Source organism: Lagopus muta, chromosome 17 (assembly GCF_023343835.1).
Source record: "Lagopus muta isolate bLagMut1 chromosome 17, bLagMut1 primary, whole genome shotgun sequence".
Taxonomy (NCBI): Eukaryota; Metazoa; Chordata; class Aves; order Galliformes; family Phasianidae; genus Lagopus; species Lagopus muta.
The window spans coordinates 8918347-8933500 of NC_064449.1; the positions used below are offsets into that span (position 1 = coordinate 8918347).

General features: G+C 40.5%; 1 protein-coding gene across 4 annotated transcripts in view; it reads left to right on the top strand.

The window, feature by feature from the left end:
- Positions 1-75: 75 nt before the first annotated feature.
- Positions 76-15154, top strand: part of GLT1D1 (glycosyltransferase 1 domain containing 1) — a 45566-nt gene continuing 30487 nt past the window's right edge. Inside the window, exons 1-3 of one of the 4 annotated variants that reach the window (XM_048964152.1) lie at positions 76-3384; positions 9517-9665; positions 11625-11730. In XM_048964152.1, coding sequence (XP_048820109.1) covers positions 3317-3384; positions 9517-9665; positions 11625-11730 — 323 coding nt within the window. In that variant the 5' untranslated portion in view covers positions 76-3316. The remainder of the gene's footprint in view (positions 3385-9516; positions 9666-11624; positions 11731-15154) is intronic. The other 3 variants (XR_007380343.1, XM_048964150.1, XM_048964151.1) reach the window with 3 other exon arrangements.

A 15154-nucleotide genomic window follows, 5' to 3' on the forward strand; every position in this document is an offset into this window, starting at 1 on the left:
GTGAGGGCGGCGGGTTCTGAGGTGCTCCTCAGTGCAGACCGGTTCGGTCCGATTGTACGCTTGGCTTTTTTTTTTTGCTTTTTTTTTTTTCCTAACGTTTTGTCTTGCAAAAGGTGTCGCAGGTGGAGGCTGCAGCAGAGAAAATTGATTTGAATGTTATCTTGTTTTTTTAGCTCAGGCTGAGAGTTACCTTCTGGGCTTTAGATGGAACCATGTGTCTTTGTTAACTGCATGTATCTGACCCTGGCTTCCATTAGAGCCCTCATTTCATTTTCCCCTTGGTTTTTCTCCAATAATAAGGACAGTGAAATTAAAATGTGATTTATTTTCCTACTTTGCTTCTCAGCTGGAAAAGTGGGAGCTGGGGTTGTCGTCATGCAATGGCCATTATGGAGAACAGCCATGGATATGTGCTGTATGCATCCTGCCTGTGTCACAGTGCCATGTGTGGGGCAGAGCTCCTTATCAGTGCTGTATGTGGTCACACTGAGTCATTAGTGCAGGTGGAGAACGCTGACTGATGTCAGTGCCACAAGGAATGGGACTGGAGAGGATGAACATTGGTTGTCATGAGATTGGGGCACTGAAATATACTTTTGTTCCACCAGTCCATGTGCTGGAGTAAAGGTATTAAGGTATATTTAAGTGCTTCCAGCACTGGAACTTACAGCTGCAATTCTGACCAGTACCGAATGGGAAAGCTGCTTCCCATGGGTGGATTGAATAACATGGTGTAGTTGCACCCAGTGTGTAGGTATGAGTTAAAATTTTTGGAGCAGCGTTGGTAATTGAGCAAGTGATGCTTGTAAAAGTAAATGCTTTCATTTAATGATGGGCCTCTGTAAATAACATATGCCATAGAAATGACTCAGTAAATATATTTGCTCTCTTAGTGGTTATACATCACGTCAAAGGGCAATGAGGAAAACACAACCAGCAGATTTACAGAGATCTCTTGGTGAACTACTGTAGCTTAACCTGTTCTGTAATTTAAACCATTGCTTTTCAGTTTTATTCCGCTTAATATAGCATATCGTACTGCTTGTGATAACATTTTCTAGAGAGTCCAGCAGTATTTCCTGGATACTACGGAGTAATTAATCACACTTTGTGTTATTGTGTGCTTCAGTATATGCAGTTATGGCATTCTAGGCCCTTGGTAGTTCACCTTAGAGAATGAGGTGAGCTTTTATATTGGTAATGTTTGAAAACACATTGTAAAACGTTACCTCAGTCTTCAGGTATTGAGAAATAGGCACTTTCACTGCAATTCTTTCTGAGCATCGCTCCATCCTGCTTTAGGCTGTAGAACTAAGAAATGACTGTGTTTTGTATTACATGAGCCATTTTAGGACAGTGGAGCAGAGCTGCAAGAACAAGGAATGATGTTCTTGTTTGGCACAGGTGCTGCCAATTTTTCTTGATGCATTACAGCTGTATGAGATACCTTGTGGGGGTGGAGTCTGGGAGTCAGAGAGTGCTGGTAATGGACATATTATACATAATGTCAAGAGAGGAAAGGCAGCTGCCTAAGGTTGAAGCAGTCTCTGTGATGTACTACAGGTCTGCTGGACATACTGACAACAAGGCAGCAATGACTTTTAAAGCAGAGATGGCTGGTGCTTGGGTGGTAGGTGCTTTCAGATGCCCAGATGTGCATTGTATAGGCCACTTACATCGAAACAAACTTCAAGGCTAGAATGCTGAGTGGGTTGACAAAAATCCTTTAAATTTCCATGAAGTCAGAAACGCTTTCTAAAACAGTAATGAAAACAGCTTGATCTTGCCTACCCTTAAATTAGCATTTATGCTATTTTCAGCAATTATGCAAGTCTTGGTGCTTTTAACTTCCAAGTAGAAACTATTTTTTTTCTTTAAGTCTGCATGAAGATGAAGATGGTCGGAACAGGATGTTGTGCTGAATAATTTTCAAATGAGCCTCATGAGTGCAGGCAGTTGAGCATGGCTCTGCAGCATGAAGATGTGTTAGCAAAACTCAAGCCTCCTCATCAAAATGCTCACAATTTGCCAGAGTACACTCCAAAAAGTGGTACATCTTTTTCCCTTCTAAAACCCCTCAATTCCTGAATACCTGTCATTCTCAGATACCCACAGAAAGCATCTAAAAAACTATTATTTTTAAATTAGGAAGTTTAGGAACCTTTCTCTTTAAGTGGTGTGTTTTTGTCTCCTTATCTGACGGGGAGACTTGAAGAGTAGTTGAAAGCAAAATAAACAGGCACTGCGGTTTGCAGACCTAGATCTCTCTATCTCCTACAGCCTTGAGGTAACCTGCATCATTGTGGCCCTGTGGTAAATTACATCAGGGAAGCAGTCCAGGTTATAAACATGCAAGCAAAAAAAGTGAGCTTCCTCTTAGATCAAGCCATCTTTCTATCTACCTCACAGTGCCAAACACCTTGTATGTGCTGTCAGTGTATTTACAAAATACAGAATCCAGTCTGAGGCCATGGGTATCTGCGCTCTGACTTTTATCAGTCTCTGAAGAGGATTCCACAGTGTTACTGGCTGCTCACTTTGTTTCTGGTTACTGGGGCTTGTCTTGAGTGCTTGCTTGGGATGTGGTTTTCCTGGTCCTGAGCTCTTTCTTTGCCCCTTTTCTGAAGGTATTTCAGATCAGATTGATTGGAGTCTGATTTAGTGCCCAGCTGCGCAGCACTGCCCACAGCAGGGGGTTGGAACAGGTGGTCTTTGAGGTTCCTTCCAGCACAAACCATCCCAGGGTTCCCTGGAGGCAAAGATGATTTGAGGACTGGAGTGCTCTAAAGAAAAACTGAGAAAGATGGGGTTATTTAAGTAGGAGAGGGCACTGGGGGAGACCTTACAGTCGCCTGGTATTTGAAGGATGACCACAGGAAAGAAGGGGAGAGATTCTGTTGGGGTGCATACTGACAAGACAAGGGGTAATTTTTAAATTAAAAATCGGGGGTTTAAGGGAGAAATTCTTCACTCAGAAGGCGGTGAGGCTGTGGATGCCCCGTCCCTGGTAGGTGCTCACGGCCAGGCTGGTTGGACTGCCTGCTGTAGCCGAGGCTGCTATTCTCCTTGGCTTTTGCTCTTCCCGATAATCAGCGTGCTCTCTGACCTCGGGGGCCCTGCAAACAGAGCGGCTCCGCCATCACCGCACGCAGAGCCCGCTGCAATCGGGGCAGGGCCGATGCAGGTGTGCGCCCGCAGCGCTAAGCGGATTCCGCGAGGCCGCGCCCGTGCCGGCGGCAGGTGAGGAGGCTCGCGGACGGGCGGGCGTCGACCGCGGCACGGCCCCTCGCTGCGGAGGGAGGAAGGAAATACCGCTATGAGGCTGCTCCTGCTGGCGTGCCTCCGAACGCACACCGGCAACGCGACCACGGCGGCCAGGATACAGTAAGTGCACGCAGCTCGGCGCGAGGGAGGAGATCGGGTCCCCTCCGCCGCATCGCGGTCCGCGTTCACAGGAGCGAGCCGGCCGCCATTCGCTGCCCGCTGCGGCGCACGGCGGCGGCGTGGCTCACCTCAGCCGCGCTGATGGCTGCGGCCCCGCCGAGCTGCCGCACACCGGAGATAGCGGGCTGGCTGCTGTTTCGCAACACGAGAGGGCCGAGGGGAGAAGCCCCCCGCCAAACAGGTAAATGAATGAAGAAATAAGGCTGCGTTCAGCACGGGGCAGGTCACGCTGTAGGGGAATCCGAGCTCTCAAAGGTGCCCTCGTTATCTTAGTGCTGGAGCGTTCTGCCGCTGTTTTGGTCAGTGGTGGTGGGTTTCCCAACGGTTGCTGGTTTGGAAGTGCCCACCATCAGCTGAAAGGTCAGTGTGAGCTGCAGCAGCAACTGTGGAGTCTGAAACAAGAGAAGAGCCCGTGCAGCCATCCTAGTGCAGCACGTGGCTCCTCTAAGGGCCTAAAATACACTAATAACTCGACATTCTTCATCAGGTTAGATACTAGGCATACATTCTTCTTAGAAAGAGCAATCAGCACTGGTATGAGCTGCACAGGGAAGTGGTGGGGTCACTGTCCCTAGGAAGTGGTTCATAACTGTGCAAACGTGGCACTGATGGATGTGTCAATGGGCATGGCTGGGCTGGGCTGGGTGAGCAGAGCGTCTGGATGAAACAAAGCTGGTTATTCTTGGGGAAGTCTATGCACGTTCTTCCTCCCTAAGATTATTTCTTCTACCTTTACAAATCGCATATTCATTTACTTTCGCCTTCCACTTCGCATTTAGACTGTGGAGCGGTTCAGAGGTAAGCCAGTGGAAAGCTGGGTCTGCCTTATTTCTAGTTAAACTGAGCATAAGTAAGCAAATCAAACGTCCACATATTATTCAAAATTTTCTTCTCAATAAACTGAGATTAATTATGACCACATCTGTATGTTGCACCAAGACGCAATGGCTTAGTAAGGTACCTTTGTCAGAGTGGCAGTAACCAGCAATTTTGGTTAGTCATCCCCAGCTGTGTGTGACTCCTGTATGGCCTGAGCTAATGTGCAAGAAAGTGTAGGTTTGCTGAGATAGAACAGCTCAGCTGGCAGATGGTTTAATGTATTACCATCTTAGTGCAACCATTTGCAGCTGTGTAAGCGCATCTGCAGTATCTGTGCAGAGTACCCCAACTTGCTTCAGCATCCTAGTGCTCACAGTCGTGCCTTGCACAAAATGGATGCTGCTTACTCATAGACCTTCAGACAGAAAGTTAAGTTGTAAAGGAAAGGCTAATTTAATTCATTTTCAAAATGAAGATAGATTAAAGATTTCTAACAGAAGTAGTCTTTGAGAATCAGTAGCTTATGTCATGTTCAGTTGCTATCTTATCACTCAACATAAATTTTGTTTATAGTAGAAATATAAAGGAGCCCATTTAAGAAATGAAATCTAATTGGGAAAAGGAGTAAGGAGTACCAGCTATCAATTAAATCTCCCTGACTAAAAGGCTGCTAGATGACAGCTACCAGCAGAATCATAGAGTCACGAAGACTGGAAAAGACCTCTGAGATCATCCGGTACCAACATTTAGTACAGCATCTAAACCAATAAAACCATCTTACTCAGATACTTTTACTTAACATGGGTTTTATTAAAACTTTGTGCCTTTTAAAAGTATCAACGTGTATGGCTAAATGCTTGGGTGTGTTGCTTCCCTCTCTAATTTGCCATACTTGAAGTCAGGTTCATATGGATAACCTTTGTGTATTAACTTGTACCCTGCAGAGAATGTATATTCAGATTAATATTTAGCTTTGGTTGTGTTTGTCTGCATGCTTCTGAATTTATTTGTTCAATCTTCCTTTTTTTTGTTTTTTTTTTTTCCTCTTTCAAATTGAACTGTGCCCGACTTTCAGTTGAGTATACATGAAACAATGATGTTGCCTCTGGGTTGGACACTTGCCAGCATAGGTTAATTTTATGGCTTAATATCACTGGGGATACTATGTTTATGTTATTACAGCTATTTTCATAAATAATATATTCATTTCCTGAGTTTAAAGTAGCTGGTGACAAAGATACCGGAATCTAATTTGGCCTGAAGTCAGTTCGCTAAAACAAGTGGTATGATAGAGGTGCTGTGAGCTTTATTTGTATTGGTCTGCGTAATTTTTAATCACTTTGAAAAATCTGAGCAGCGGATAGAGAATAAAGGCAGAGCAAAAGCCATTGGTTGGGCTGCTGTTCTTCTGCCCTAGCAGCATTATGTCCGTGAATGTTTCCTGTGGCTGGACCCATTTATAAGGCAGGATTAAACCCTGCAGAGTTATTTTGGCCTTCCAGAGGACTTCAGGGCTGAAGCAGTATCAGTCTCATTTTTATTTCTGTTCTTACTCACAGTAAATTTTATTCATGCTTCCTTCCAGCCAGCATAAATTGTCTGCATTGTTTAAAGGAGAAGCTTGAGTGAGAAGTAAAATAAAGAATATTAAAAAACAGTACAACAACAACAGCAGAAGAGTACAATTTACAAAGGAAACTGAAAAGACCAAGTGGGGTTTCAAGTCTTGTAATTCGACCAGTTTCAGTGGCAATTGTGAGTATTCGACTGTAGCCAAGCCTCAGAAAGTCGCTCTGCTGACTTAATAAGCTTTGGATCACGCTGTATAGATTTAACAATAGTTCATGCGTAGCTGCTTTACAGAGTAGGCAGCCTAGGGGAAGTGGTAATTAATATTTTTGGATGATCCCTATTTTGTGCTGTGAGTAATTCCATTCAAGTATCAGAACATAAATGTTCCTGAGAAGGAGATGTAAGAAAAGAAAACAGGTTTGAAAACTGCAGTATCTTATGAGCAAGCACACTTCTAACTTGTCTGTAAATTAGCTCCAGCCATGCTGTTTGGAGCTGCAGAAGAGTTTCTGAGACCCTGAATTGAAGTTACAATGCAGGGTTAGGAGGCTTTCTGAGCCAGGATAAGAAGGGAGAAATAGCGATCGATAATATAGGAAAGAAAAAATGAGATGTAGTAAAGCATCACCTGGTATTTTGTAGGTGTGGTAGAAAAAAACTGTTTCTCTGTAGAAGTTTTTAACAAAGTGAAAAGTGCGTCAGATCATCGAGATGGCAACTTTCAGCAATATCCTTCTGCACACTGTATAGATCCAGAGCACTTACACGTGTATGTGTCTGTTATATGTCTCTTGATTTCCAAGGAGAGTAAGAAAATAAAATAAAATCCAGGTGGCTTCTCTTAGTACAAAAATAGGTGAGGCTGGGAAATGTTTAAGTGGTGTTTAGATGTAAATAAAGATCACAGGGTAAGATGTGACTATTACAATCTGCTCTAAGAAATTCTCTTCCAAGCTTACTGTGTGTCTGAGATGTACCCAGATGGGTTACTTTCTAGCAAAACACCCAAGGTTGGATTCTGGCAGCCAAACTCCTATTTAGAAATATCCTCCTCCCCACGTAGGACTGTTGGCCTCTGTGTAGTAGAGGAAGGTATGACAAAGCAGGGCAAAATCCAGATCCACGCACTGCTTATTGGGAGTTGATTGGAAATCTGTTTGCTGTGTTCAGAATTGTGATAGAGGGAAAGTGTAGCCTTGGAATTTGACATTTTCAGTCTGGCTTTAGATTCACAGAGAGGAGGAGTTTACTTTTATTTTTCACATAGACGTTATTTGTTTATGAGACGGTGAAATAATGCGAATATGCAGTTCTAGGAGGAGAAAAGATAGGGGTGGTGATCCTCTAATGTCTTGGCTTTGTTCAGAGACATCTGTGGCTTCATAGACAGACCAGCCTTCCAAAAAAATTTCCTGCAATATCTTTGCAGCACCCTCTTATCGTGTTTCATGATAACAGAATGTGTGTGAAAATCGCAGTCTGCTATTTTATTTTATTTTTTTTGCTTATAGAGATGAAAAGTCATCTAAAAAAAAAAAAAAAAGAAAAATAGCACTGTAAATTTCAGTACTCAAACACCACCCTGTAACTCTGCATATGTTTCCATATATGCATAATTTGGAGCTTATGACTAATCATATTGAACTCGGTGGTACATTTATGGGATGATGGTCTCTTAATGTTTGGGAATTCAAATTATTCTGGGGATGATTACATAATTTCTCCTTCTTAAGCCACATGCAAATTTCTTACGTACTCCTGAGTCATTTTGTGTAGGAAAAAATAAACACCAAAAAGCAATAGAGACAATCCACAATCTGTGAGCCTTGGAGCACACGAGGGAGTCCCCCTCTGCTCACAGCACAAGCAGCTGTCTGTCATTCAGTTGCATGGTTTGGAGATGTGGAGAAAAGTCTCGTTCCTGGTAGGTGACCAAAAAAAAAGAGATTTAGATCACAATTTTTAGCAGAGTTTCTAGATTCCTGATGTCCTGAGAGGGTTATTCTCAAATTAATTGTACTACGCAGACATATTGCTTGCATGTGATAGCGATTTATGTAATTGGAACACCGATGGGGGAAAGCACCTTTTACACTATTTAATGAGCAGCTGTGAACTTCGGGATTGCATGCACCAGCATCCCAGCTACTTGCCCCAGAGATTTTCCTTCCACAGCAGTGAGGCTTGGGTGCTGTTATTGAGATACAAATGGAGAGCTTCTTTCAGATGGCAAGCAGTGCTTGGTGCGAGTTCACAGGGCAATGGAAGTAAATAATTGCTGGAGAGTGCAAATGAAGAGCTTTGGTCTGGTTGCTTTTTGTTATTTATTAGTGCTTGTTGCAATTCCTTGGTCTCTTTTAAATGGTGAAATTAAAAGCAAAATGAGTTTCTTTTTAGAGTGAAGAAGAAATACAGTACCATATGTTGTGCTGATGGAGCTCTGTGTGACATAGTGCTAATGCATTCCTTTTGAGACCTCACGATATTTTACAACATTTTTAGCACTGATTTCTGCTATAATGACTAACTTCTGCGGGACAGAAAATATCCTCCCTTCCTGGGGAGGATATGAAATGATCAAGAAAGGAAACAGCCAACATCATCCAAGGAGCTGTTGAGTTAGCAAGATTTTAGTGCCAGAACAATTAATATTCTGTGAGGAAAAGATCAGCTGGAACTATATGTAATACATAACAAACATCCTTGTGGTATTTAGTAATACTGAAAACATAAACGTTAGTTGTTTGAAGCGATGTTATCTCCATGTCAGCTGTGCAGTTCCTATCAAAACACGGATTTTACTCCTGTTTTTTGGCTGATGGCACTGGAAACTGATAAGTGGATCTGGTTTCTGTAGGAGGAATTATGAGGTGAGTGTATTTAAGGAAAGTCTGAGACAAAGCTCGTGGAAATGCTGAAAGCAGAGCTCCCTGCAATCCATCAGCAGTATTTGAATCAATTTTTTAATAGGAGGAGCTGCTGTAAATGAAGATGAATGGGTAAGCTGGCAGCAAGATAGGTGGTTTGTGGTGAGAATTTTTGTAACAATTGAGACTTTTTTCTGAAGACTGTGGAAGTTTCCGTGTAATTACATTGGTGTCTTTTTTTAACTTCAATTATCCTGTGACTGTTTTACAAATGGGATAAACCTGTGCAGGAGACGAGCCCACAATCAAACAGAGAAGGAAAACAGTTTTAACTTTCCACTTTTATTTATGCCTTCATGTTTTGTTCCTGCAAACAGGAACAGGTATTCTTAACAGCATTATTTAGCTGGACGTATTTGTTGGGGCCCTTCTCCAGAAGAGGGTCTGAGGTTATCCAAGACCAAGACTTTCACTCTCTATTCAAATGTAATCTTTTTAGCAAATTGAGTAGATAATGACACAGGAGAGGTGCTGGGCCAGAGTTCACATCCACTGATTCCCCAAGCATTGATAGTCTTGGGCCTTAAAGTAGGTATGGGCTACAATGTATGGCTGTGTGCACAGTGGTGAAGACCTTTTCCAGGAAAACCCCTTGCTTTAGCTTCATGGTCACCTGAACAAAATTATTATAAAGACAATTAATATAGGAACAAAAACTAAGGGAAAACATTATGTAATTGAATGCCTGCAACATTCATTTTATTCTTTTTTTTTTTTTTTTTTTTTTTTTTCTCTATCTGTTCTTATAATGAAGGAGTCATCTGCACGATGCAGGTCACATCTGCATTCTCAAAGATGCTTCCAGGTGTGAAAGTCTGACTGAAATAGCGAATCTAACCTCTGCAGATCAATTTGATGCAGCCCTGGCCATTCATCTTTATAAAGGAGGCAGACATCTGCAAGGTAATTCTCTTCCTCTTTTGCATTAGAAGTACCTCCTAAAATGTATTGAAAAAGAAGAAAATAAGTGCAAACTGCTACAAAAGACAATACGTGCATAAACCCACACATAACTTATTCTCTTTATCCACTTCAACAAGTATTCAGAAACACTGAAAGTCTTTCTCTATGGGAGATCTAAATAAAGGTTCTTCTAAAGCACATAATGCATTTTACAATTAAGTACTTAAACTACATTAAGATAAGAGCATCATATTAGCATTAAGATAGTTTAAACAAAGGTGTTTTTCCAGAGGACAGCAGCTTGGCTAAGTGTAGCTCAGGTCAAACTCAAAAAAGCAGAGGCTAATCTGATTTTTCTGTTGAAAAATGAGTCTGAGTTTTTTGGGGACGTGAAATAACTTGCAGTTGTTGTTTATGCCAGCTAAATTCTAGGAGGCATAATGTTATCTGACAAATAATAAGATGTTCTGTAGTAACTGGCCATGTAGAACGAAATTTTAGTCTGTCATTAATGATACTCTTGAAGCACCAGCTTCAGAATTACAGACACTGTCACCTACTGAAATTGCAAGTGTGTATCCATTTTTGAGATCACATTCCCATTGTCCAAACCTATTCACATGGACAAAGGTACATCATTTGATAGTTTCATCAAATCTCAGTGTAAGTTGCATGGTTCTTGGTTTCAGACTTAGCAGTCCCCAGACAGTTCATGCTGGTGAGCTTTTGGAAAGCCTGCATTATTATGTCTAGTGTTCTTGTGTATCTTTTGTGATAATAGAGCTCTGATTTCAGTAGGGATCCGAGAATACAAATACAAAAATAATGCTGTGTGATGATCTCTGCTACCTTATGTACTAGGGCTTTTCTTGCTGGAGTGCCATTTGTTTAGAATTTAAAACCATGTTAGGCATGTAGTAATTAGCCACCTCAGGTTATTACCTGTTAGCTTAATGTGGTGGAAACTGACCACTTAATTGTTTTCAGTGCTGAAACAATCAACAGTAAACATTATTGACTGCAGCCTTCATGAGTTTAAGGAGAGAACATTTTTGGTATCTTGTCAGTCACTAAAAAGAACCTGACACCAGGAAAGCAAATGCTATTAGAAAGGAATCTTAAATTGCTATTGGCTTTTGTATTTTCACCGTCGTTGGCCTTGTCTGTGTGAGGCTTACTGCTGTTAGCAGGGAAGTGCTACACTATCATGTGGTCATGGCTTGTATCAAATATTAATTTATTGTGATGCCATGTATCAAAACTAAGCTTTTACCACAGTGGGTCATCTGTGCTTTTACTCATGCTTTAAAACTTGTGTGTTGATAAGATCTTGTGCAGAGTCACCATGCGTCCTTCTGCTCTTGTTCTGAGCTCTGGGCATCCTACAGCACCTTCCAGAATTTGGGTATCACAGAAGGTGTTGGAGCAACCACTTATAAACACAGATCCACCTTTTTTGGGTGGAATTAAGCAAAATGGTGGTTTTGGTGAAGTTTCACATATACTGCCTTATTTAGTTGGGTGACTTTCTGATGGTATGGCTCCATGTACCAATTTAGCAGCTATAACATTGGCCAACCAAACCATTATACTGGAATGCTTGGGAGGGCAGGGATTGATTGGCTGAGGCTAGATACTTAGAACAAACCCAGCTTTGAGGTACTGTACGTTATGAAAATGTGAATACCATTTGAAATATACATGCTGTTTGGTGGGCTGCCAAATGTAGAAAGTAATTGATTGTATTATTAAATGTGGACAAAGCCAAAGAAAGTCTCATAGCTACAAAACAGGCTGACATGCTGTTGTTGGATGTTTCTTGTCAGTGCCAAAACCATAAAAAATAAGTTTCTGCACATTTCAATTTCAAAGCCTTTTGCTTAAATATGTGGTATGGTATTGTCAATATATCTTTTTCACTCTTAATGCCCTCTTCTCACCTTGGTCACTGTTTTGCAGGTAGCAGAATTCCTTTTGGAATCATCTTTGGAGGAACAGATATAAATGAAGACATCAGATGTGAAGAGAAACGTCGGGTAATGGGAGCAGTGCTAGGAGAAGCCAGGTAAAATGTGTGGAAGGTTTGTGACAGGAAATTACATATCTTAAAGGCAGATTTTGTAGGAACTGTTCCATAAATACTTGGAGTTTCTGGGAGATATGTAAGCCAATGGACAAAGGATAAGCAGCTTGACATCGCTGTGAGCTCAATCTAGTTCTTACGATTTTGTAATACAGTTTCTTTATAGAAATATAGTCTGTATGCACTGTTTTCTTTTTATGTTTCCTCTGTTCGTTGTATTTGTCCACATAAGAGTTGGCAGAAGTAGTGGTAAAGCTTGGCATCTTTGGCTGCAACTTTCCAAAATTACTCAAATCACATTAAAAGTAATGAATTTTGTGCTTTTGTGTACCAGTCCTGTGCTCTCTCTACTGAATCATAACTGTTTTCTAGAACAGTATAACTATGCATGTGATGAGGGTATAAAATTCTAAGGCAGGTACAAATGAGAAGAATAATAGCAAGAATACTTAACTTGTGACTTGGCAGCATATCTACTTCATAGGTAGGCATTATAAAGACAGTCTTTGATGTTTAGTATAACTGTGGATTGTAGAAGCTTGGCTGTGGTTTATTTAATCTGTTTGTTTGGGGTACAAATGTTGTATGCAGTCACATTATAAAGTCTTACTAAAACTATGTTAGACATTTTATATTTTCAGAGATTAATTCTATCTACACACACAGATAAAAATGCTCCTCAGTTTGAGAAGCAGACAACTAAAAATAACTGGTGTTTATCTGGTTGCATCCCAGAGTCAAACTTGCTTTCAGAGGCCTTGCACTTGATGTGCTGACAGCGTGCGCGGCTGACTGAAGTATAGAGAGCTTTTGTTCTTTTTTCCTGCTAATGTGATCCTTTTTCTAACTTGCATAAAGAAAGAAGCAAAGACAGAAAAAAATCTTTACACAAATTCTCTCTGCTTTTTTGGTGAATTGAGAAGTGAGTATTTTCAGGGGGTTTTAAAGTCTGGAGAAATTCCAGTGTTGTGTCAGTGGAGTCATCAAATGTGGTTAAGAACTGATCAGAAATCAGTGAAAACAATAGAAAACCAGAGGGGATTTTACAACATTTCTCATTATTTCAACATCCCCCTGAAAAAAACTTCTGCTTGGTCCAAAAGTCAGTTGATTTTAACTGTCTTTGATCATAGCCATAGTGAGGCTATAGTCCTTTCTTGTGTTTGAATCCAAAGTAAAATGGATGTAATGTTTCAAATAGGGTAAAAAATTAAACAGATGGCCTAAGTCTTATTAAGACACACACTGTTGTCTCTTCACGTGCAGTCCAACTAATTGCTTACTGATGACAGAATGACTTCCTGTCCTACATCAGTTCTTTCCTGTAGCTGTGTCCCAGGCTTCTGTGTGCCAGGGCTGCTTTCAGAGCAGCTCTAACTCACTAACTGCTGTAAAATTAGACCTTTTCATCTGGATTAGTTTTCTACTGCTTTAACATGAAAAGTCAACAAAGATGTTATTTTAGTGGCACTAATCTGCTGCAGCAGGTCACTCAGCTGTATGGAGCTGTGTTCTGTCTGAGCTTCTGCTGACTTCAGTACCCTGCAGAGGCTTTGCTCCAGGAGTGAGCACTGCTAAGGGAAGGGGGCCCTCAGTGTGCACTCAGGTGTGATAAATGGAAGCATCTAGATCTTGTCTCATCCTTGATGCTCTTTGCATACCTTCTCTAGCAGAGCTTAAATGCATTGCTGAACAAAGGCTGCTCAGGATATCATCTCTATTCCTCACAGCTTCTCATAAACTATCTGAACTACGTTGTTTCAGATATGGCAGTATGGATTTTAGTTCATGTTAGCAATGAGGAAATGTGTTCAGTGTCTGCAACAGGCTTATATCTTGTGGTTTTATCTTTGCTAATACCACAGTATGTTCTCGCTACTATTAGCTAACTTACCTCTGGCCTTGCTATGCTGTTCTGTCTACAGTGACTTGAGAAATGTGGTAGGTAAACAGATTTCAAAGACAGCGCTTAATGATGCTCATTGGAAAATCAGTAGGGCACGTTCTTATGTCTTAATGTGACTTGCAGTTGAAAATCACCTTATGGCCTCATTTAAAACAAAATGTTTATACTTTTTTGTTGTCCTGTGATTAAAAAGTATTGTATTAACAGTTCTTAAGAAAGAGAAGAAAGTCATTTAATGTGTTGGTTACAATGAGAACATTAGATTTCAGCACTGGAAATTGGAAAAGTATCTCAGAAGAGAATGTGTGAGTGTCCATTCTGATCCAGTTCTGTGTTTTAAGCATGATCTGTCACCAGTGCAGCTCATGCAGCTTATACAAAACCATACTGAACCAATTTTTGTGTTGTTTTTAATGGTAAATAATTTAGGTACTTGAGGTGTGGTTTTGGATTTCCTCTGATGTTTCAAAATGCATTAGTGCATGCTGTATGCAATTCATAACTCCACTGCAGTAAAAGTAATTCAGTTTTCTAGAAGTTACACTCAATGGATCTCTTCCCCAATATTATCACTGGTATTATTCATTGCATAGTTATTAAAAGAAAAATTGATTTTTTTTCTTTATTGATTGCAGGGTTCTAAGCAAAAAGCACAATGAATTGTAGATTACTTGTCCAGTACAATATACACCACGTTCCATAAAACAAAGTATTGAGCACTCTCTGGCTTTATAATGAGTGTTTTGTTTTTAATCAAATTCCTCTAAATGGTGGCTGTACTCCTTTAGGGTATTTAAATCTATTGAATAGTATTTTGTAGACTTGGGAGCAACAGTTTTTTTCTGCTTGTTAACATGATGTATTGAAAGTATAATTGCAAAAACTAGAAAGGAAACAGATGCATCTTGAGAAAACAAGCATTCGCAAAGGCCTCAATAACCGTAGAGCTGTCGTGTTTTATATGTAGAATGCATTGTAAAACTATAAAGCAGACACTACAAAACAAATGTATGGGAGTAAGTCTGCTCACAACAAACAAAATAGGAGTTATAACTCAGCATTTATGTGACTTCTAATGAGTGCCCTCGAATTGTAACGTAACATCTCCAGTGGAAAAGCACTGTTTTGGCTGGGACTTAGCAGTGTGCTGCACCTCTTGCATTTGTGATACTACAGAGATATCTCAGAATGGAAATGTTGCATTAACACCACGAAATAGAAACATGAGTCTTAAGTTTTTTTATTTGATAACTTATGATTTATATTTAATGTTTTTAAAAGTGATGAAAAAAAAGAATTTAGTAAAAGAGACAAATTATGTCTGATATGAATGAGCCATTCAAACCTATGTGTTCTACAGGACTGATAGTCTTCAGGAATGAGCTATTTTTAAGACTGAAGCTCCATTTAAGAACAGTCAAAGCATGTTTGTATTTAATGACATCTAAAAAGTTACCTTAAAATTCAGGATGAACAAAGATTCTTTATTAAATCTGACTC